This window comes from Rhea pennata, chromosome 9, assembly GCF_028389875.1.
Source record: "Rhea pennata isolate bPtePen1 chromosome 9, bPtePen1.pri, whole genome shotgun sequence".
Taxonomy (NCBI): domain Eukaryota; kingdom Metazoa; phylum Chordata; class Aves; order Rheiformes; family Rheidae; genus Rhea; species Rhea pennata.
In genome coordinates this window covers 11,983,903-12,006,438 of record NC_084671.1, presented here as the reverse complement: position 1 = coordinate 12,006,438, position 22,536 = coordinate 11,983,903, and the positions used below count along the sequence as shown (strand labels likewise).

At 37.9% G+C, this 22,536-nt stretch overlaps 1 protein-coding gene across 10 annotated transcripts in view; it reads left to right on the top strand.

Moving 5' to 3' along the window:
* LRCH3 (leucine rich repeats and calponin homology domain containing 3) overlaps positions 1–22,536 on the top strand; it is a 68,009-nt gene that overhangs the window by 36,006 nt on the left and 9,467 nt on the right. Inside the window, exons 8-19 of one of the 10 annotated variants that reach the window (XM_062582675.1) lie at positions 788–908; positions 3,350–3,414; positions 6,286–6,362; positions 9,164–9,259; positions 9,670–9,721; positions 9,876–10,016; positions 11,282–11,329; positions 12,451–12,504; positions 18,663–18,711; positions 19,209–19,322; positions 19,997–20,115; positions 21,632–21,769. In XM_062582675.1, coding sequence (XP_062438659.1) covers positions 788–908; positions 3,350–3,414; positions 6,286–6,362; positions 9,164–9,259; positions 9,670–9,721; positions 9,876–10,016; positions 11,282–11,329; positions 12,451–12,504; positions 18,663–18,711; positions 19,209–19,322; positions 19,997–20,115; positions 21,632–21,769 — 1,074 coding nt within the window. Of the gene's footprint in view, positions 1–787; positions 909–3,349; positions 3,499–6,285; positions 6,363–9,163; positions 9,260–9,669; positions 9,722–9,875; positions 10,017–11,281; positions 11,330–12,450; positions 12,505–18,662; positions 18,712–19,208; positions 19,323–19,996; positions 20,116–21,631; positions 21,770–22,536 lie in introns of all 10 variants that reach the window. The other 9 variants (XM_062582673.1, XM_062582676.1, XM_062582679.1 and 6 more) reach the window with 9 other exon arrangements.

Genomic DNA, 22,536 nt, shown 5'->3' with positions numbered 1-22,536 from the left:
TTATCTGAGAAAAGCAAGCATAATTTTATACTGGATGGATACAAAGTTGGAAATAATAAGAGAAATATATAAAACAGTGTGTGACCAATGAGTTTATTGGAGCACAACAGATGAGGAAAAGGGGATTTCTCATTTAAAGAAAAACAAAAAGGCTAGTCACTATCACGTTACAATGTTGTCATCTTCAAATACTTATGAATGATTGTTTCTAGAAGGTAAATCAGGACATGAAAATTAAGCTTCAAAAATGAGATGGAAGTTTCATCATCTTATTTTGCAGCTTTTATTTAAAATGCTAAAAATAAAATCGCTTTGCCATTTATAAGCAATAAAATGGGATCTCCTAGGAAGGAGGTTGTCAATTATTCTTCCCAGGAAGAAGCTCCCTATTCCTCTTGGAAATACTAGAAAGGGCAGAAGCCAAGACCTAAAGCTTTCTTGCCAGCTTCACTCTGTTGCCTGCTTGCCCCTCCCTCCCCCGTGCCTTCTTTATTTGGAGGAGTTCTAGAACCTCCATCCTAGGATATTTTCAAGTACCTGTTGATTTTGCAGAGAAATACAAGAAAGCAGGTAGATAGGTTTTTAGGAAAGCTTAAATATATGTTGTTTAAAAACAATATGCTTTAGCTGTATTTTGCTTTAAATTAGTGTTTTGTGGCCACAAAACAGGAGAGTTGAAATGAAAACATAGATTGAGAGATGGCAACTCAGCAGCTGAACCAAGCAGCACAAGAAGATGTTTTCCAAAAAGAATGTTTTTCTTGATTTCACTTTGGGTTTTCTAAAGCCTACAGATGAGTTCTCCGACCTCCCTTTGCGTGTGGCAGAGATCACTAAGGAACAGCGACTGCGAAGAGAAAGTCAGTATCAAGAAAACAGAGGTAGCACAGTCTTAACTAATGGTGGAGGTAAATAGTGATCTTTTTTACTATGTTTACTGTTGTCATTGTTAAAGCTCCAGAATACTTGATATAGTTTGTTTTTAAAGAAAAAAAAGAGAAAGGTCTAGGTGGATTTATGCAAAAAGGCCATTGCATCTAAAGTGTATTAAGGTTGTTACAAGGTAAAATCAAGTAGCATCAGAATTAAGACTATGTGGAAAACAGTAGATGGCACATATGCAGAAGCTGACTTATGTTAGTCTTCCATTACTTCAAACAATGTTTTGGAATCTTGAATTTCACTACCTGGAGTTTTGCTGCTTGAGGTAATGGGGAGAACTTGCAGCAGTAATAGATTGTCCATGCTGGGCTGAGATGAGCAGTTTTGCCAGAGCATTTATATTTCCAAGCAGCAGAAGAGTACTTAGATAGGAATCTCGTGTTTCAGTCCAAACATGTGACAGGTCCTGAGCAAGATTGCTTTTTCACGCTTTCATAATTCATTGCCCTGCAGTCTGAGAGCAGCACCCTTACATTTGTTCAAGAGGTGGTAGCGCTTCCTTCATTTCTTGATCTCTGCAGTCCTTCAGTTGAGCTTCTAATAATCCCCTACTACCACTGCTCCGCAACCCAGCCCTCCTTTTGGTGTTATCACCCAATTTTAGTATTCTTTCAGGTCCTTGGTTTTGTTTAGCCATTCTTTCTTCTCCCTTTTGCACACTGCTTATTTTTAGATTCCTTTCTCCTTCCAATGTAGTCTGATTATGTTAACCTCTTGCCCAGCTGCTCCGTGTTTTCCCTTTCCATTAATGGTTCTGATTCATATTCCCTATGTCTTCAGTCTGCCTCTTCCCAGCTAGTCTTAATCTTCTCACCCCAACTCCCACTTTTCCTTCTCTCTTCCTCCCACCTCATCTTTTTAGTCTTACTCTTCTCTGCAACAATGTTTTGTTTTCTTTGCCACCTTCTAGAAATATCTGAAACTTCTGGATTGATTCACTCTTACATGTGCACAGACAAAAAGTTCAGTTCAAACAGTTAAATTTGGCAAAGTTAGAAGAATTTGAAAGCCTGATGTTATGGGAAGCTATGGGCAGCCTTTATAACAGGTAGTGCTGCCAGCCCTGCCTCTAAGACTAACTTTATTCTTTGGGTTGTACACCAGACATTTCAAAATGCCTCAATAGTTTTAAGGTGGAGCACAGTCAGGCCATGAGGAAGAGTATCTGAGGGGGGCACAAGCCACAGCATGCAACTGTCAGAGGTGCAGGAGATCCTTTCTGATTCTGTGCTCTTAACACAGCTACTAATTATTTTCACCCTCTACTGTATTATTTATGTTTAATAAGAAAGGCTGGAAAGAAATTTTAAAAAATCTGAAAGTGAGATGGAGATTTAATGAAGCCAGAGGATGTAGGAATGCTGTTTTGGATGCTTGTAGAAGCAGAGGAGGTGGCTTTGGCAGTAACAGTTGCTAGATTGTGTGGCAGGGCAAAGAGAAGTCTGTTTTAGACGAGCAGGAAGGCAGGGGGTGGGAGTGGGAGCAGAAAAAGAATGTTGTCAAGAGAGTCTGGAGCAAGTTTGGGGAGAGTTTTAAGAACAAGAAAGCTCTGGTGCTCAGAGAAGGGGCCTATACTTTCCCCTGCATCCTCAGCACAGTATTTTGCAGCAGGGTAGTTTGCTTCATGTAGTGACTCTCCCAAACCTCTGGACAGAATGTGTAAAGACAGTGGCAAGTAAAAAAAAAAAAAAAAAAAAAAAAGCCCTACATAGTATCACCGTCTGAGGGAAAGTCAGTAAGTGATAAACTGTGCTGTTTCTCACTCCATTTCAGCAGCTCCTAAATTGTTTTCTCATTCCTGTTTTTAAAATAAAGCTGCTGGATACTGAATTCTTTTCTTGTTTTAGCAATTTTCTTTGCTTTCTATAGTCTTTTATTTCCACAAACCCTTTTTACATTGATTGCATTCGCATCCAGGTAACTTGATCATGCTGTCCTCTGGGATTTTTTGTAGCAGTAGTTAGTAGTAGTATTTGTCATATCCATCTAATTTGTCTGAAGGAGATGAATTTTAAATCAAGAGAAATGATTCAAAATGTACATATATCATGTACAGTCTTGGTGTCAGTTGATAGATAATGTTTACTTTTTGCTATTGGGGAAAAAAATCACATTATCTACTTACTTTTGCAGTGACCAAAAAACTATCCACAAACAGAAATTTAAAATTACATGCTTGATGTATGTGTTTCTCGCTGCTTTTTTTTAAAAAACATTCATTTCAAAACTCTAATTTTTAACATGTTAGCAGACCAGGCAGAATTCAAGAGCTTTCAGGCTGGGCTTTCCCAGATGGAAGAAAAACTGTAGGCCTTTAGTTCCTGACATTGTTTTCGTGTTGTTGTTTGTTTTCCCCTGCCTGCTGATTATCTAATTTTGGGTGTTTCCTTTGTGTATGTGTTTCAAGTGGAAAATGATCTCGATCAGATCGACTATATTGATAGCTGTGCCACAGAAGAGGAGGAGGAAGAGGTGAGGCAACCCAGGTGCATGGACTCAGACAGCCTCAGCACACAATTCATGGCATATATTGAACAGCGGCGAATCTCTAATGAGGTGGTGCTTTTATTTAAATTAGTTAAATTCATATGCCCCAAGAAAGCCTTTTGATGGTATTAATGCTACTTGTCCTCAGAGGTTTTCTTCGATTTAAAAAAAAAAAAAAAAAAAATAGTCTGTATTGGAGAAAGAGCATAACATTGTGCTTTGTAGAAGGTCAGAGTTGGAGTGTTAAGCTCCCTGAGTGTCCTTTGGGGTATATGGAATGAATCTGAAATAGCAACACCAGTTTTCCTCTCATGTGGGTTCCTGCAAGGTTTTGCATTAGGCCTATGAACAAGTTTTTCAAAGGAGTGTTCCCTTCAGAAAATACTGAAATTGATGCTTCTGAGGTAATTCCAGGTAATTGGCAATACCTGGAAAACTGATCATGTTTACCTGGTAATACTGAATGAAAATTGGCTTTTTCAGTGGCAAAATATGTTGATTATTATCTATGTAATGATGTAGTACAGGAATCTTGCAGCTGCATTAGTTTGTTCATGTTGATTGCAAGTTACTTGCCAGTAAACTTACTATCTTGAGCATCTATCTTAAGTTTAGACTAGCTTAAATACTAGGCTTTTTGAAAAGTCTGAAGATTTACAATTACTTTCTCTCTGTTAGTCTTGAGCAAAGCTTTGAAATGTTGCCACTGGTACAGACTGGATGTTTACATACTTACCTTTCTGAACAAAAAACATCTGTAGGCGAGATAAATCTGGCACTAAACTGTTTTCCATTAGTGAAAGAATAGTAAATGAGCAATAAATAAAGTATTGCTAGATAGGTTAGACAGTTCTCTAGACAGCTTTTTACATATACAGAAACAGGGTAGCTCTGACATTACCTTGTTTTTCCCCTCAAAAAAAAAAACTCTTTGTTCTTTTTTCCAGTGAGTCTAAACTGTATCTCTTTCATTTTTGTTCTCAAATATCTTTCTTTTTCAGGCTGGTATGTAATACTTGCACTGGAATGTTGCATTTTAGAAATCAGAATACTGTAACTGCAAAACAATTCCTGAGAGTCAGGACATGTACTTGTTTCCCCTTTCCTGAGGAGGAACTTTATTTATTTTCGCATATTTTTCAACAGCATTCACACCATACTGTGTTAGTAACAGCAGCTTTTATTGATTTCTTGCTGTATCCAAATGATGTCCTAGAGCAGACAAGTGCAGTAATTACTGTGACTTTTCTTTATCTCGCATCATTTTGTTCCTTTCTAGCTGCACAAGTATTAGCATGCATTTGATCAAAATTCACAAAAGTTGCTTTGAAATTGCATGAATTGCCAAAATTGCATAAATTACCATTTCTAGTAGCTGCTGCTGTGAACACGTGGAGAACACTGTTCTGTTACAGTTTCTTGGGTGCTAGGCATTGGTGAGTCTCTTCAAAAATCAGACTAAAGAAACAGCTTCTTAGCCAAATAATGTTTCCTTCTGTGTTCTGCAAATCTTAAAATACAGAACTACACAGTTCAGTGGCTCCTTATATGCACTGCATGAATAACTTGTCTGAAAAAATCCTTCTTTGTGGTTGATATGCTGGGTAGCATCCAGTGTGCTAAGTTTTGAATGTGTCCTTTCAGAGTTTTGTGTATTTTGAAATAGAAAGATGTATGCTCCTGGGGAGAAGGGAAGGGGAATTATGGATTTTTTAGTATCCTTGTAGGAGCTTGGTCCTCTTATTTATTATACTTTATATTATTGCTTACTGTGTTAAAATCAGTGACACAAATATCTATTGAAGATGCATTCATTTTGCAAGTCTCAAATTTGCTATCAAATCAGAGAGTCTCGTGCTATTTGAAGCATAGACACAAGACCAAACTCAAAAAAAGTTATTGGCAATACAAGTCAAAGACTCTCTTAGTTGTTAATAGTGAGAAGATATTGATGCAAATCCAAAACCAGCTATTCATAAGGATCTATCTATTCAAAAAATTAAGCTATTTATTTTTAACCAAAGCAATGGTTTCTCTAAGAAGACAAGCAACCCAAAACACTTCACTACTTAAGAAGGCTGACTATATGCAAGGTGTACACAGGCACAAGTAAAAATTTGAAAGTTCATCTTGAAAATTTTCTATTTTGCCACATTAAAGGATATTAATTTTTTTAATTACAAGGGCAATATGTCCCTGTTCCCAGTGGGACAAACTACTGTATAGCTCAAGTTAAGCTGTGAGTGTTCTCAGCTACCCCATCTTTGGCATTTTTTTACCCTGTCTGTAACCTGTCTATAGGCCAGCATAAGAGAGTGTCAGCTACTGTACCCTATTTTTCTGAAATTCAAGGCTACAAAATCACAGAAAAGGTGGGATTGGAAGGATCTCTGGAGATCATCTGGTCCACCACCCCCTCAGCAGGGTCAGCCAGCGCAGGTTGCCCAGGACCATATCCATTGCCAGAGTGCTAGCTGCATTGCTGTACAGCTACATGTATCTTCTTTGAAGCCTAACTCCACATTTCTTCCAAGTGACGTTACTCATTTTATACCTGCACTGACTTCTCGGCATGGTTCTTAGTAGCGGAGATTTTTAAACTCTTTTTAAAATTTATCAGTAGGCATGTTTAATCTTGAAACAAAAGTTTATGTAAATCACAGGAAAAGATAAACGTTAACTTACTTTGTTGGAAACGAGCTCATCCCTGAGCTGGTTTGTGATTTGGTGGGGGGTGGGGGGTCAGATATTTTGAATACCGGTAATTACAAATGTTACTTGGCAAGGAGATTCTCTGACATTCATGAACAGTATTCAGAACATGTTGCTAACTTCATCTTTTGTTATTTTGCTTAGAGCTCACCAGTAAAGCCTGTATCCATCAGAGATTTTCAAAGAACAGAGGATACAAGACGATATTTACATCAAAATAGGTAAGAGGATGTAGTAAGAGTAATTTTATAAAAGTTTCATGATGAATGCAGAGCATATATTTTGCTAAATGATTGTTTAAAACATGACATTTTCTGCTGCTTTGCCAGAAATGTACATGGCGTTTTACAAGTAAGCTGTTGTCCCAGATTAGGAATTCATATTCTGATGATGACAGTGACAAAAAGGTTTGACTATTCTAGAAAAGAATCTCAGCTTTAAATCAATTGGTTAAAGAAATCTGCCAGCTTAAAACATATACATTGTAACTGCTTTAATTTGTGCTTTTGAGACTGAATTTGTGTTTTGATCAAATAGATTGCTTAAGCTAAATTACTTTAGAAAAAAAGAAGGGATAAACATACTGCAGGTTTAGGGAAGCATAAAGGGAGTTAGTGTGGAGTAACTGAGGTGCTGTGAAGTCATGTTTTTCATTACTTCTTGGGGTTTTTTTGAGATTAGTTGGGTGATTTAAAATCAATTTAATTAAAAATGAGCTTTTCTGTGGCATAACAATGGGCTTACATCAGTGGAAGAAGTGGGGTCAGTGCTGAGAACAGGAAGAATGCGTAGTTGCTTAGTTTAACAAAGTAGACCGTTTGAATTTCTCCAATACTTTTAAATGTTTGTTTAGCTTATCGGAAGGGTTAATGCTTATCCTGAAAAAACAGGTCAGAGTTGGACAGGATATAAATGAGGTGGCTGGGTTTGAGAAGAAATTTCTGGTTGTCTAGTTGAAAGAACAGAAAATAAGCGAATATGTAGCTTCTTGCTAATGCAATTAAAATCAAAAGTAACAGAACCTCAATATGCCATTGAGGTACATCAGTATTTTGTGGAGTGGAAGTGGATGTGCAAGAGCTCAGCAGAAAATTGGCTTGATTGTACTAGGAATGTTAAAAAAAATAGAATGAGAACTGCTAGCTTTTAGGTATGTCATTATTTATGCTGACAGTAGAAATTCATTTTAATGGCATTCAAAAACAGTTTTTAAAGAGAAAACAAAATCAAGGACAGTATGTAAGTTTTTCCAAAATTATGACGACCTTTTCAGTAAGGATTTTGACCTGTGCAGTCAGAGTATAAATAGCTGTATGGATATAATAGAGGGTAACTCCTTCAGCATTCCTTACGCTATAGTGTCCACAGGGAGGACATGAAATAATGTAGCAGTTTGCCATGTTCTCCCGAGATGCAGAGTGTGTGCTTGATCTGAAAGACTGGGGGGAGGGTTGTTTGTTTGGGTTTTTTTTGTTGTTTGTTTGCTTGTTTTTCCTGTTTGGATGTTTGTGGTTGACATGGAAATAATCAGAGATTTTACAAACACTAGGTTGCATGACACATCTGAAGGAAGTAAGACAAGGCCAGTTAGCCAGGAGAGAGCAACTATTTACACACAAGATTTTGGCAGACCACACCAGTGATAAAGGAAACTGTAGTTCACTAAGATGTCCAGTGTTTTCAGAATTTTACTTGGATGTGGTAATGGATCTTTATGCAGAAGTACTTAATCAAAGATCTAAATGAATTGTAGTTTATTCATATTGTGCTACAGCAGAGCAAAATTCATAATGAGGCACAACAAAACTGATCATACTGTTGCCTTCAAAATTCAGGAAAAATAGCTATAGGACAAATAATTATTATCTTTTATATATACTTACAGCTACTATTATTGGAATATTTCATTTGTGACAACCACAAGCGATAAACTGCTTCCACAATAACTTTTTGCAAATGTCTTGGCAGGCAGCCTATTTTTTTTTTTCACCATACTGGATCCATTAAAACTCTTGAAGAGTTGGATGTAATGCAGACTTCATCTTAAGAGTACTTACGTTAGTTGATTCAATTCAGTAAATACAACTTGTGCCTGTGGACAGACTGTGGTGCGTTCCTAACTCAGCTGAGGTTACCCTGATCTGAATAAGGATCTTGCTTCTTGGCACTCAGTTGAGCCCAGTCCTGTCCACTCAGAACAGCACAGTAGTGGATCTGTCATGTGCATCAGTGCTAACCTAAGTGACAGAGGAGACCTGTAGCATATGGACCTTCCCCATCTCTTGACTTCCTCCATACAGGCAAGACCATTAGTCTGCATGTAGACCACAGCGCTGGTGACTTTTGGAAATGCATTTTCAGGTTTCTCTCACACACAATTGCAGCAGGAGTGAGATTTGCTAAGTTTAGATTGTCAGAATAAACCACTCGAATTCCCATCTACTTTCTTTCCTGGAGACATCATAGCAGGGAACATGCGGTAGATGGTAGGGTTTGGGAATTGTTTTGGTGCTAGCAGCCTTCCTCCAGCTAAGAACTGCCCGCAAAATCTCTCTTCTGCTGTTGATGTGATAGATATGAGACAGATCAGTTATTATTTACTTGATGACCTTGATCATCACTTGCATCACTGACAGTGAGAAAGTCATAATTTCATCAGTGAACAGATTTGTTCTGAAAGTATCAAAGGTACTTTGTTTAATAATAATTCTGTTTTATTTCCAGAGCGGTATAGGATCATAATAACCAGAAAATAGTCTTGAAAGAGACTTTGTGTATTAAAATATCATTTTATTAAGCAAGTTTCATTCTTTAAATGATAAACTGCAGCAGATGTGATCTAACTTGGTATAGCAATATAATTTTTTCAGTCCTCTTAAATTTCATGTTTTTTTTTTTTCCTAAAGCTAATTATCTGGGCAATTATTTTTACAAACAGCTGTAATCTAAGGAAAAAATTAATTTGGCAATAGTTTATATGCATCAGTGGCCAATCCACCTTCCACCTGATGTTTACCCGCAGGGATACTGATGAGTTACGAAGACCTGAAACTCTAAATTTGATGCAGGACAGAGAGCAACACCAAGTACTAAGGAATTATGTGGACAGGACAGAGAGGTAGGGAAGAGAAGCATAAATTTCTGTTAAATTTTTTTTAATTATCATTTTGCTAAATAATGATGGTAACCAGCTGCTCCTTTATGTGAGGATCATATGAAAAGTTCCTGAGTTGGTTACTTAATCAGCTCCTAGATCATGGTTATTAAGTACTAGATGTGTCAATATAGTAAGCCAAATGTACGGTCCTACTGATACATCTTGATCTGTGAAAGAACTTTATCTGTGCTCTTGATATGTGATAGAAACTATTGTCCAGAATCAATCACTACTGCAGCAGTTGGTTTAACAGTTTAGCTTACTAAATAGTTGGTCTTTTAAAGTTAATGAGATTTGTGTATTGTTGACAACTGATATATGAAAAATTGTTTATATTTAAGGTAAAAGGTATTCTTCTTTTCATTTGTCAGACCCTTGGCTGATTCACCTTACTTTCTCTCTCTATCAAGTCATCACAGTCAGGTAACACATTGTTGTCCCTTGTTTTATTTTTTTGGATAAGCTTGACAGTAAAACAAACTTGCTTTAGCCACAAGGCATGGCAGTCTCTCTGTATCCCACCTTTCCTTCCCTGTGTAGCTCTGTCTTTACAGCTTAGTCCATTGTTTTGTTCCAGGTGCCTAATACAGACCCTGAGTTGCACCACAGGCACATAGAGCGTACCCGTCGGGAAGCCCAGATAGCAGCACTTCAATACGAGGAGGAGAGGATGAGAACAAAACAGATCCAAAGAGAAGCTGTCCTTGACTTTGTTAAAGTACCTCCTTTTAATACCCGTTTGATACTAAACTTTTTTTTTTCTGGTCCCTCAATGAGTATTAATTAATAAGAACACTGACTTGGGCCTGGATGATATTTTTATAAAGCAAATGGAGAAACAGCACTTACTTCCATTCACAGTTGGTGCTATAACTTGACATGGACCAAACTAAAATTAGGGAGGAAGATGGAATAGATTTACCCAAAATATGATTTTTGTAAAGAATTCTGTTTCTACATAGCGGACCTCTCATTCTCCTAGTTTTTCATCTTTGTAAATCTGGACAAGGTATAAGGAAGGAGAATTCTTTATTTGGGACAGCTCAAAGAATTTTGAACAGAAATTTGGCAGAGAAGGCAGTCATACAGGAAGATAATGCTCCTTGACCTTAACACCTATTTCCATATTTTATGATGCAGAAGTAAGTTATCTGCAGATCAAGGAACAGTGCAGATTTATGACATGTCAGCTGCTCTATGGGCACTACCTCTCTTTGTCTTTCATTGCAGCCAGTGCGAAGTAATCTACTCTTCTTTTGTTATTCCCTGTAATCCATAATAGAGTTTGCCACGCAAGCTTGTTTATATGCCAGTTGACTTAGATTTATGTCTTGCTGTTTACTGCTCTGGTGACCTACCAAATCTTGCCATCACAAATTCAAGAAATGTTACAGTTAATACATTAGGATTGGAATGGTCTGCAGAGAAGAAAAGAATACTATATTGCATCTGTGTAATGTGTGATACTATTTTAGGAAAAGGTTTTTAACTGTCTGAAACTAGGCTTTTCATTAATACCAGCTCATCTCAGACCCCTGGCAATGCTTTGCTATCTTTATTATAGTTTCAGCTCTGCCTTTCAGTTGAAGGCTTTTAGGCATTTAAGATGCATTTTGTTCATTGAGAAGCCTTTTTTTGTTTTTTCTTCTATTGCCTTTGTTATTCATGAGCACTTTATTCTCAGCAACGATATTCCTCCCTTGGGTTATATTTGGGGTTTATCATGTATCTTTAATGTGCAACAACAATGTTGGAGGGGGGTGAAGAGTTGCTTTTCTAGGGCGTAAAAGCCCTCTTTTTTTTTTTGACTAATATCTGTGAAGTTTCAGCTCAAAGAAACTTGAAATTTTCCTAGTGCCTGTTTTATTTAAAAGCTTAGACTTCCTATTTAAAAGACTTCTAAGTGGTGCTGTTTTGTTCTGAGCTTACGCTTCTCTGCCACGTCCTTTAAAATCGGTGTTTCATTATTCCTTTTCTCTATAGCAAAAAGCATCCTTAAGTCCTCAGAAGCAAAGTCCTCTGGATAATGAGGTAAGGCTCCTGTAAGAATTTTGCTATGGCTGGCAGCGTATAGATTCTCAGAGCTCTGTCAGAAATATTTTCCTGATTATGAAGAACTTTTCAGTCCTGGGCTATAGCACAGATTTTTTTTTTTTCACACTTAATAAGCGTTGGGATTTTTGTTTATGGGATCAGTTTAATGTATTATTTCCTTGTATTCATGTAGATTGTGTGCCTGAGAATGTTTTGTTTTTGTTGTGTTGTTCTTGTTTTCTGTGTTCTGTATGGAAAATACATTCCATGTTCTATTTTAAGATACTCCTTGGAAGCAGTACAGTTAAATTTCTACAGGAGTATCAGATGAGCTTTTTTGTTGCAGTCATTTCTCCTTCAGTGATCAGTTTTCTCCCATTTTATTATGTTTAGATTACTAGTTATTCTAGAAAAATCAAGCATTAGAATTTTGAGGGTTATCAGCTACGGGGAAAAAAGCTTTATTTTAGTGTAGTTTTGTAATGAAAGTAATAAGCAAACAGAGAGGAAGAAAGTCATAAAAGGCTCAGTCTTCTAAAATATGCAGACCTGAGCCAATAATATCTATTCACTTTCTGAATCACATTTTTGTACAGTAACACATTTTCCTCTACCTGCCATCCCCAGTTTCCTCCAGGGAAAGATAATTCAGTGTTAATCAGATGAATAACTTTAACATAGTACACTTAAATACTACTTTAGAAGCATTTTTCCAACTCATTCTTTTTTTGTTTGAAAATTACCCAGACTTGAAGTATTTGGATTTTTTTGCTGCTTTGCTTTCTTAATGTTCTTCTGTTCTGAACTTACTCTTCCAAAGGGTCTTTTGTTCTACCACAGTAAGAATTGTGAATACATGGTTGTCTGAATTTGCTTGAGACAACACAGAAAGCAGAATAATTAATTCCTGAAGTGATAAGAATACACTGTAATCCATAGGTCATGTGGCTATATATTCCTATGTTTTCTTACCTTTACTTACATACACTGTGTGGAACTGTAGAGAATCCGCCTGAAAATGCAGTTAACGGGTCATACATATTCCAGAATGTCTGTCTGTTCACATACTGTGTCGTTCTGTGTGTTTCTGACATTACTCCATCTTTCCCACCTCCCAGTGTCCCTTTCCATCCAGAAGGTCTCAGCATACTGATGATAGTGCCTTGTTAGTGGTAAGAATCCTGCACGTAATGACCTTTTTATGTGGCAGATTCTAGAGTATAAAAATAACGAGATGTTATGATTGTCTCAGATTAGACCAACTATTTTAGAGCTAATCTAAATAGCATAAAACATGGCCATCTTTGAAAAATGACTTAGCTGCCAACTTTGATGCCATGAATACTACCGTTGTAGTATAGCTTGTACTACCAGCGATTTGGTGGTAATGGAGCAATGTTTTCCCGTAAAACACTTAAAGCTTAGCTTTTGCTGAGAGCAGAAGGAAATTACTGGTAATGAAGAACAGCTAGAATTCAAAATACACCTCTCTCAGTTCCAGTTTGATTCCTCCTGTGTTCAGCTTGCATCCTAATTGATGAGCTCTTTGGTGTTAAGTAAAATATTCTTAATGCTTTGCATATAGCCTTCTGCTTTAACTTGTTTACATACTGCACACAGTGATTAGAAGTACTCAGTATCTCAGTAATCATATCATAACAGACATTACATACTAATGCTACAAATCATGAAATATTCCTCATACGTTTTTATTGTTTATCAGTGACAAAATCTAAAAATCTATTTTGGATACTAGAAAAAACTAAAATATTTATATATTCACTTCATGTTTTATGCTATTTCTTCCTTTATGGTATCTTAGCAATGTAGCATAATTGAAGAGTTTAATGCCATAATCCCTGCCTATTAAAAAAAAAAGAGAGAGAGAACAGATTTGCCTGCTGTTGCATGATTGCATGTCTGGGGTTTATTTTCTTAATTCATGTGCCTCTGTGATCTTCCTAAACTTTCATTAGACAGCGCACTCGGGTAGAATATTTCCCATCAGAACGTGTTGGTCAAGATATTTGCTGTCTCTCTGTTCAGATTTTTTTTGTTTTTCCTGCTATCATCTGACCAGCACTGTGTGAGAGAGAGAAGGAAAGCTTGTATAATATCCGAGAGTGATTCAGTTGTGATTATGCATGTGCCTCTTCAGTGAAATCACAATCAGTATATAAAAATATGCTTTCCTATTTATATAGTAAGAAATAGGAGAGAAAATAAGTGACTCGTGTTAACTATTGCTATTCTGTTGTCAGTGAGCTCATCTTTGGAATGTATTTTAAAGATGCCTTTTAGCACCCTGTTTCTGTTTGATTATGTGATCCCATTGCTTTTGTAGTAAATTAATATATTGAACTTTACATTATACGTACCTTGGTGTTTTCAGAAATTATTTTTCTGGGCTTCCAACACCGTTGATTTCTTTTATGTCTTTATTCAAGATACATCCTTGCCTTTCACAGAAGTGATGAGGCTGAGAAGGAAAGATGAAATCAGATTAGAAAATGGTCATCTTTTTATTCATTTTTCTTCTGGTTCCTTATTCTTCTCAGTAGCACTTAACCCAGTGTGTCATATATTATTAGTTTTCTGAATTTTTGAAGTAAGATCTTGAGATTTATTTTGTAGTGGAAATATATATTGTGTCTAACGATGACATATGCCAGGACAGCTGCTTTTAGCAATTATTGTAACTGAAACAGTGAGCCCTTACTTGTTCATGATTTTGTAGCATTTTTTTTCCCATGAATATATTTCCTATAGCAAAAACTTGTTCAACAATGAGAAAACGTTCATTAATTTGCTAGCAGTTGAAATTACTTTTGTCTTACAAATTTTGTTGCATTCCATTTGACACTTTCCCTGTCCTTATGGAATTTGAAATTTAACTAGATCTTATTTTTGAGGATGATCTTTTCCTCCACTGAAATGTAGGGGTGGAATTTAATGTCAAAACTCTATTCAGTAATAAGAGTTTTCAGTACCTGTTTTCCATTTAGGTATAATTTCTCTGTGTCGGTCTTTCTCCCTCTGCCTAAGTACCATATGTGCTAGTATAAACCTTTCCTCACACAGATTTAATTATTTTCAGTGTTTGAACTTGCAGATAATTTGATTTAAAAAAGAAAATGTCGTATTCCGATAGGTTTTCCATTGATTGTTTTAGCTTTATGCTTCATGGCTAGATGGTAGAAATGCAGAAATACAATCAAAGACCTTTTGTTCAGTGCTTCTGTCATTACATCAGAGCTCTATAAATGGAGCAGTTACTTTTCTTTTGCTCCAAGCAATGTTTCACCTCGGATGTAATGAAAAGATACAAAAAACAAGTTTAATAAGGTAATTAGGAGACAAGTGACTGTTTTATTTTTGCTGCTTCTCTTTTCTGGTTCTGTTACTAGTTTAATAGAAACTTCCTTGAAAGCAGAATATAAATTGGGAGTCATCTTTTTAAATGTTATGTCACCTTTCTTTGGGGCTTCTCCGTAATCTGTGATAAAAAGGCAACATATAAAGGTAAAATGGTTATTCCCTTCCACTTGCAAAAACGCTTTGAAGCGTGTGTTCAAGCGCATGAAACAGCTAGGCGCACCTTCCGCAAACGTCAGTAATTCGGTTCAGGTGCGCGTTTCTTATAAACGCCTGTGAACTGAAGCAACGTGGAGTTTGGTTGTAGCACTGAAGCGTGCCCTGCGATGGATTTCCTCGTGGTGGCTTGTAACAGCCAGGCTAATCAAAATGTTGCTGAAGGGATGTAATCCCTAGCCTCTCCGAGAAGATTTATTAGGTAACCTGAAGTTTTGTGTTAGTCATATCCTGCTTGCCGTTCTCGTAAGAGCAGCCCCGTCGGTTGTCGTTAAGATTACTTGTTGAGAAAACGCCAAGGCTTCAGACTCTGCTAACGATTCCAGCCTTGAGTTGCTTCTGGAACTCATTTGTCCCCGAATATCTTTTTGTTTTCTCTCATACTGTCCCTTACGAGGTGACTGCTGTGGAAGAAACCCCCACAGGTGCCATCCTTGCCTTTCTCTCAGGCTGCTTCTCCGTTTCCCGCTGCCGTGAGGCCCGCCAAAGACCTGATAAACGTTAGGCAGCTGGTGTGGCCTCTTCGAGCGCCGCCCGCGTGTCCCTGTTACCGCGGGCTCCCCCCGTGCTGGGGCCCGAGACTGTCATGGCAGCGTTCAGCACGTGCAGTCGCTGTCATGTTTAAAACAGGCTTTTAGGCACCGCCGTACTACAAACAGTAATGATGCAAGTAAAGTAAGCAGGATTTGAATTATACTGGCTTACACCCTGGAGTTTTCTCTGGGGTGGTTGGCATCCATTTCTGTAGTCAAACCAAATTCACTTAAAATATCCTTATTTACTTAATGTAGATTCCTGGTTGGGCCCTCTTTTGGCAAACCCTGTCTCTACGATTATTTTCTGGCGAGGGGAGATTTCTCTGACTTCAGTGCTAGACCCCAAGACGGGGTGCAGCATGTGCACTAGCGTGTTGCAGGTCTGCATTGCAGCACCCTGGCTCCTTTTGTATTGCAGCAACTTTTCGTACAGTTGTTCTTTACCTCTCTTCTTCCTCTCTTCCCTCCCTTTCTTTGCTTGCTGTCCCTGACAGAATGGCTTTGAGCCTCTCTTTGTGTTTGAGATTGACAATAACACCAATACCATTAAAAGGCGGCCAGGGACTCGCAAACAGGTGAAAAGCATGCCGCGTGTTGCTGTTGTGGTTGTCGTGCCCTGTGCTGTGCTGTGCTGTGCTCCCCTTCCCTCGGCCCGCTGGGCCGGCGCTGGATTGCGGCTCCTCCTTTCCGTTAGTCTTGTTGTCAAGGTTGTCTTGTTCTTTCTGTGCAGAAATAAACAGTTCAGTTAACAGAAACCTGGGGTCTGTAACGTTTCAGTTTGTTTGCTTTTCCAAGTGGCAGTGAAGGTTTTATTTGCTTGAGTCAAGTGATATTTTTGAAATTCTTATCTCTTAAAAAAAAAAAAAAAAAAGGAAAGAAAAGAAAAGAAAAAAGAAAATCCCACTACACTGCTGCAGAGAAGAGGTTGCCTTGAGGATCAACTACCAAGTCTGCATGGTTCCTAGAGATGTTTGTGTTTAGGGCTTGCCCAGTGTGTACCCTCTCTTTCTAGGCCTTCCTGGCTGCACTTTTCTGAAGAGGCAGAATAGCTGCAAATCTTTAAAAACACTAACAGCCAAAGCATGTAGCTCGCACCTATAGATTTCCTAGGTGTCATTTAGTGGGGTTTTTTGTATGTTGAAGTGCTGCTTTGCTGTTTCAGTGCTGTTTCAGAAAGTCTTGTTTCATTCCTCAATCATTCAGTCCTCAAATGTTTTTTGTGTGTATTTTTGATAACCAGAGGGATAAAAAGTAGGTCGTGCTAATTAAAATTCAGAAGGCAACATTTGCATTATTACTTCAAGTGCCTCAGATATTTAGTACCCCAAGTATCCTGCTTTGGGCTTTCCTGTGATTTCATTTTTGTGGGAACAACTGTTATGTGTTTAGACAAGAGACTTTCATAATTGACATTATTTCCCACAGTCTGACACAACCTTGCCCAGTAGCAGCAGCGCTGGCTGAGGAATTCACAGAGAGAATGAATTTGGCCCTTCAGATGCACCTGTCAGTGACAGAGACGTATTGGCAGGCTGGAGCTCCCGTTCTGGACACATGAAAAGTAGTTTTTTGTTTGGTGTTGATTTTAATTGAAATTTGGCAGCACTTTGACAGCACTGTAAATCTTCGCGCCGACATCTTCTCCCAGAGCTAGACTCCAGAATCGCCTGTCTTTTGTTTGCTTGTGCTTCACAAAGGTCAGCGTTAGGTGGTTGGGGCAGACACAGGATGTTGGTGTATTCTTAAGCCTGCCAGATGTGGCTATCTGCATTCACAAAATTAAGAAGAAAACAACCTGCTAAAACTGCACAATGTGATTGAAACATAATTTGTTTGAAATGTGTTAAAAAGAAGGCTATTTATTTTGAATAGTGGCTCCAAATGAACTGTTGTAGGATAAGCTTTCCTTTTGGGGCCAGAGTCTGCTGGCATAGGCGCTGTATTAATAATGAAGCTCAAACCTCGTTTATTGTTCTTAATTCTGCTTCTGATGTCGCTGTGGTGTGTGTAGAAGAGACATGCCACCTCCCAGGCTTATTAGCCAGAAAATTTGGGAGGATAGGAAGGCTTTAACTATAGTTCAGCAAGTAAATATCTGTTGTTCTTTGCCCATTGAGTGTTTCAGAGACTGTGACCACCTCTTCCTTTCTAATTTCTTTAGTGTGTTCCTCCTCTGCATGTGACCTGTGAACTGTTTGCTAACACTACTGCTGCCTTCTCTTTCTTTCTGTGTTCAGTCACTCTCAGGGTTGAGTCAAGAAGGCTGTGCTACTACCCTGCCTAATGCCTCTACCTTCAGACCTGTCAAGGTATCTCTTGCTATTATCATTCACCAGTAAAGCCAACAAAAACTCTTGGATCCACACATCTGTTTTAACAGGTGTTAGTCTTTCAGCTTCTAATCAAAAGTTCAGGTAGGGTATGAACCTGATCTACCTAATTAAATTATAGTAGATGTTACCTCACTTTAGCTTTAGGCTGTGTCTACAGGAGGCCTAAATCAAAACAACATGTTAACCAGTCTCTGTTTGGAGGGATTCTTAGTCATCTTTGATGTTGCGTTTTATTTACAAAATTATTTTCTCTTGATCAAGTTAAGTTAATTGAAAGTACTTTTGTTGTATTCTTTACCAGCTTACTTTTACTGCTGAATACAGCTATCCTGTATTTCTTTCTCCTTTGTGGAAACTGCTATAATGAATGCATTCATCACAAGAAATCATAAGTCTATGCAAGCACTGTAATAAAAGCACAGTATATTTCATTAGGGAGAGTGAAGTTCAGTAAACAGCAGTTTCGCATTAGCAGAGATGTGGAAGCGGTTGTATATTCTTACCAGTGGTGTTATTACACAAGTTCTTTGTATACTTAATTATCTGTTTTTCAGTGTCTGCTTAGCAAAGAATACTTTGAAAGTTTTTGGTTGGAAGGAAGAGTAGACAAAGATCTGTCACTGCACTGTCAATGTCATTTCATAATTCTTTTTCCTGAAAGAATAATTGTGCAACTTCTGCAAAAGAAATAACTTTGTAACTTTCTGAAGAGATGAGACTTGGAGAACAACATGTTGTTTTCTCCACACTTGTGTTTTTCTCTGAAACATATTTAAATGGATGGAGCCTTTTTAAAAGCAAAGCAAACAAGAAGTTAGTCACAGCTTTTTCAAATTAGGATCATTTATACTCTTGCTTTTTTGTCCACAGAGTGATGACAGATCGACCATCTCTCCCAGCTCACCTACCACTCAGACAGGTAACAGGGAAAAGAAGTCATATCTGAAAAATAAGATTAAAATGCCTGCTTGCACACTGGTACTATTGGAACAGGGAGCATAGATTCCCACCTCTGTATGTGGCACTGCTGTGTTTGAGAATCTATCCAGTTATTTTGATCTGTTTCTAAACACATGAGTATACAACAACAGGGATGAAGCGTGTCGTCAAGGAGAGAATAAGGTTTGGCTGTTTCAGACCTTCATGTAGGCTGTGTCCTGTTTATGTGTTCAGCACCAGTTAGAACAGTTGCTGGAAGTGGTATGTGGAATGTGCTTTGCATGCAAGTGTCCTTGGAAGTGCATTTTTCTGTTCTGTGCTTTTATCATGCATGGCTGAATTTATTTTGCCATTATTATATTAAAATTTTGTTTTGTTCTTTTTAATTACCACATTGCTGAACCCATTTCCTATTAAACTCTAACCATTTCCTTCTTCATTTCCTTTCCTTTCCTGTGCCTTTCCACATTTGTTTAGTCCACCTTTCCCTTCCACATCCTGGCCCTGCAGCCCCACCTTCCTATAGAAACCCTTCCCAGCGACCTGAGAGTTTCCTTTTCCGAACAGCTGTCAGGGATGAAGCAAAAAAAGGTAGGTTATTAGTTTAGAAACAATCTGGTTTTGTTACAATATGTTAACAACCGCATTACCTAAGTTTTGCGCTGTTCTGTTACTTAAGATCATTATCATCAAACTAGTTTTAGAGTTTAATTTGTGGATAGCTGGCTTTAATTTGAAAATAAATACTTTCTGAATAAGCAATTATTTAGAGTTGTCAAATACTCTTGTCATATTTATGTAAATATAGAAATATTTTCTTTGGGTTTGTGCTTAGACATAGAAGGATATCAAGGAAGTGCCACACAAGCTTCCAAAAAGTTACAAAGGCAGCTTGATATGTTTACTTGTACAGTAGCACATAACAAAATTACAATTTTTATAGGAAGACTGAACTTTTTTAACATATTTCATCTTATTTCATCATATTTCATCAACAATTGTCCTCTTTTTCTGAATGGTTATTAGCCAATGGAAAGAACAGACTCTAAGCAAAAAGGAGGATTTGTTACAGAAACACCTCATTTAGATTAACAGGTCGTTAGCTTGGTAGATTAATAAACCAATGAAAGAAACAGATTTGTGAAAAGGAATGTGCTGTACCCACTCTGGCATGTTGCGTGTGCGTATGTTGTACAGCAACAAACGACAGTCAGCCAAACCAAGCTTAGTGATTCTGTTTCCTTTGTGTTAACCATTTTTTTCAGTTGTGGCTTCATCTTCCACCTGTGCCTTGTCTCCTGCTAATGGTTCTGCAGACCTCAGAGCAAGACAGTACTCCAAACAACGTGAGGAAGAACTGGAGCTAATAGAGCAACTACGTAAGGTACATGCTGACAGGAAGCAGTATGTGCACATCTTAGTAAATGCATTGCATGTATCATGCTAAAGCTGTTCTTGTGTTTCAGACTTCCTTCAGTGAACCAATACACTGAACAGCTGGCCAAAATTAAATGGCAGTGTACAGTCTGAGTGTTACTTTCAGTGGGATGAAGTGATATTCACTTTGTTTTTTCACGGTAGATAGTCAGTCAGCTTTCAAATTCTGTAGAATATACTGTACTGACTCTTGCTCCTGACTGCTCAGTGATTCTTCACTTTTAAAATAAACCCTTGATGCTTGTAAGGAACTCCCTGGAAAGCCTCCTCACTATCTTCCTTCTAATCTCTTAAAGAAAATCTCCATTGCTGTAAAGCCCACAGAAGAGCAGGTGGAGTGCTGAGACTGCTGCCAGTCATACTTAATGCATTAACTTTATTATGTGCTCTGGATCCATCTATTGATTCTTGCCCTATCCTTAGTTGAGTGCAGAATATCTGAGATACAGATGTGCCTTATGCTTGTGCTTTTGGCTGTTCAGGTCACTAGGATCCTAGCTGGTGGCCAGGTACAATGGCAGTACAAATTAATATTGAAAATGCCACATGGTGTTAAGGTACTGCTCTGCCTTGCTCCAGGCTTATTTTTAGAGAACATGAAGGGATTCCTGAAGTGCTATAACTAATTGTTTGAGCTTTCCCAAAAAATAAGAGTAACTACTTGTTAAAGCTGATTTTAAAAGCCATCAGCATCCCAGATGGGCAGAGAGGGATCCTTCTCTCTATACATTTTAAAGAAAGAGCAATCCAGCAAGTTCCCTTTAGCAAAACAAACAAAAAACTTAGTGCTGTTTGTTGAGCCTTTCTTGCGTTATCTCAGAATGCTTTTTATATGTTCAGTCTCCTGCTCTGCTTCCTAGGTAAGCTTAATTCTTTTCTTTATACTTAACAATTTTTGGACAGAGACTACAATTCATATTGAGTTTGAAATAGGATAAAAACCGTTATTTAATTTGTATTCAATATTCCCATAGTACTGGACATTCAATACCTCATTCTTTTGTACTATTTATACCTGGTAGTTCCCCCCCCTTTTTTTTTCTTTAAAGGGAAAATGTTGTCTTGGCTTTTGATAACTGTATTCTGCTCCAACCCACAAAAACAATTATTTTCACTTTCCTTAGTAGAATCATTTTCTGAGAACCTGAAGGATGTGGAATACTTTTCTCAGACCCTGATTTCCATTATGTTTGTACAATGGTTGAATTAGTCCCATGCTGTGCAATAAAAGCTCTGTTTATGAGCTCAGCTGCTCCCAAATTGTGGTCAGCTCTCAGCCTTAGTGATGCACAGAGCCTTTCTTGGTGATATGTAGAAATAAAGTTGTTCAGAAATATGTCATGAAGATTGAGGAAGAGTTGAGCGTGCAAGTGATTCTACCTCTTACAGAGTGTTTGGCAGAATGAAGCAGTTGGAGGAAAACAACTTATAATTTCTGTGTGTATGCGTTCATTTTTATGCAGAATATTGAATCACGATTGAAGGTATCATTGCCCAGTGATCTTGGAGCAGCTCTCACTGATGGTGTTGTTCTCTGCCATTTAGCTAATCACGTGCGTCCTCGATCCGTTCCCAGCATTCACGTCCCCTCCCCTGCTGTTGTAAGTATGTAACATTGACAGTATTTTATAGCTGTCCAAAATGACATCCAGCAATGTTCTGTAATCAGGCAAGTGTTCCATTCAGCATCTTCCTCTGTTCATGAGCAGACCGTCTCCTATAGAAATAACTGCCTGGTCTGTCTAAGCAAAAGGTGTGGCTTCATTTAAAAATACGTTTTTGGATATATTTCGATTAAATAAAGTTACTTCTAACACAGATTTTAAGATGATGTTAACATTTTCGAGTCCTGTCTATGTTAACCTGAAAACTAGTGAAATAAGAGCCTGCTCAACACACAGACTGCAAAGGATATTTCAGAAGATCAAGAGGTCTGAGAAGTTCAGGACAGCAGATAGTAAGGATGAACAGTGTTCTTCACAGACAATTAGGAGCCTGTTGCAGAAGATAACAAGAACAGGCACAGAATACAAATAGATTCTTGTGTCCATTTCACAGCAGTATAAATTCCTCTGCTTAGAATTTTTATCAGAGCATACTTGAGCTCTGTACTTGGAGAATTCATAGAACAAAACAAATCCAGTCATACCTGTGTGATAACAGGAAAAATAGCTTGCTTAGTATCTGAGGATAGGAATCTTGCTATCTGAGCAAGGAAGTGCACCAAGAAGTTTGAAAATTTGGGAAGTTGTTGCCTCTTACTCTGCCTATCTGCAGTTTTGGGGGAAGTAATGAAGATGATGTATTTCTAGGTGCATTACTGTGTATTGTGTAAGGAAAGCACCGACTTGGAGAAAGATTGAGAACC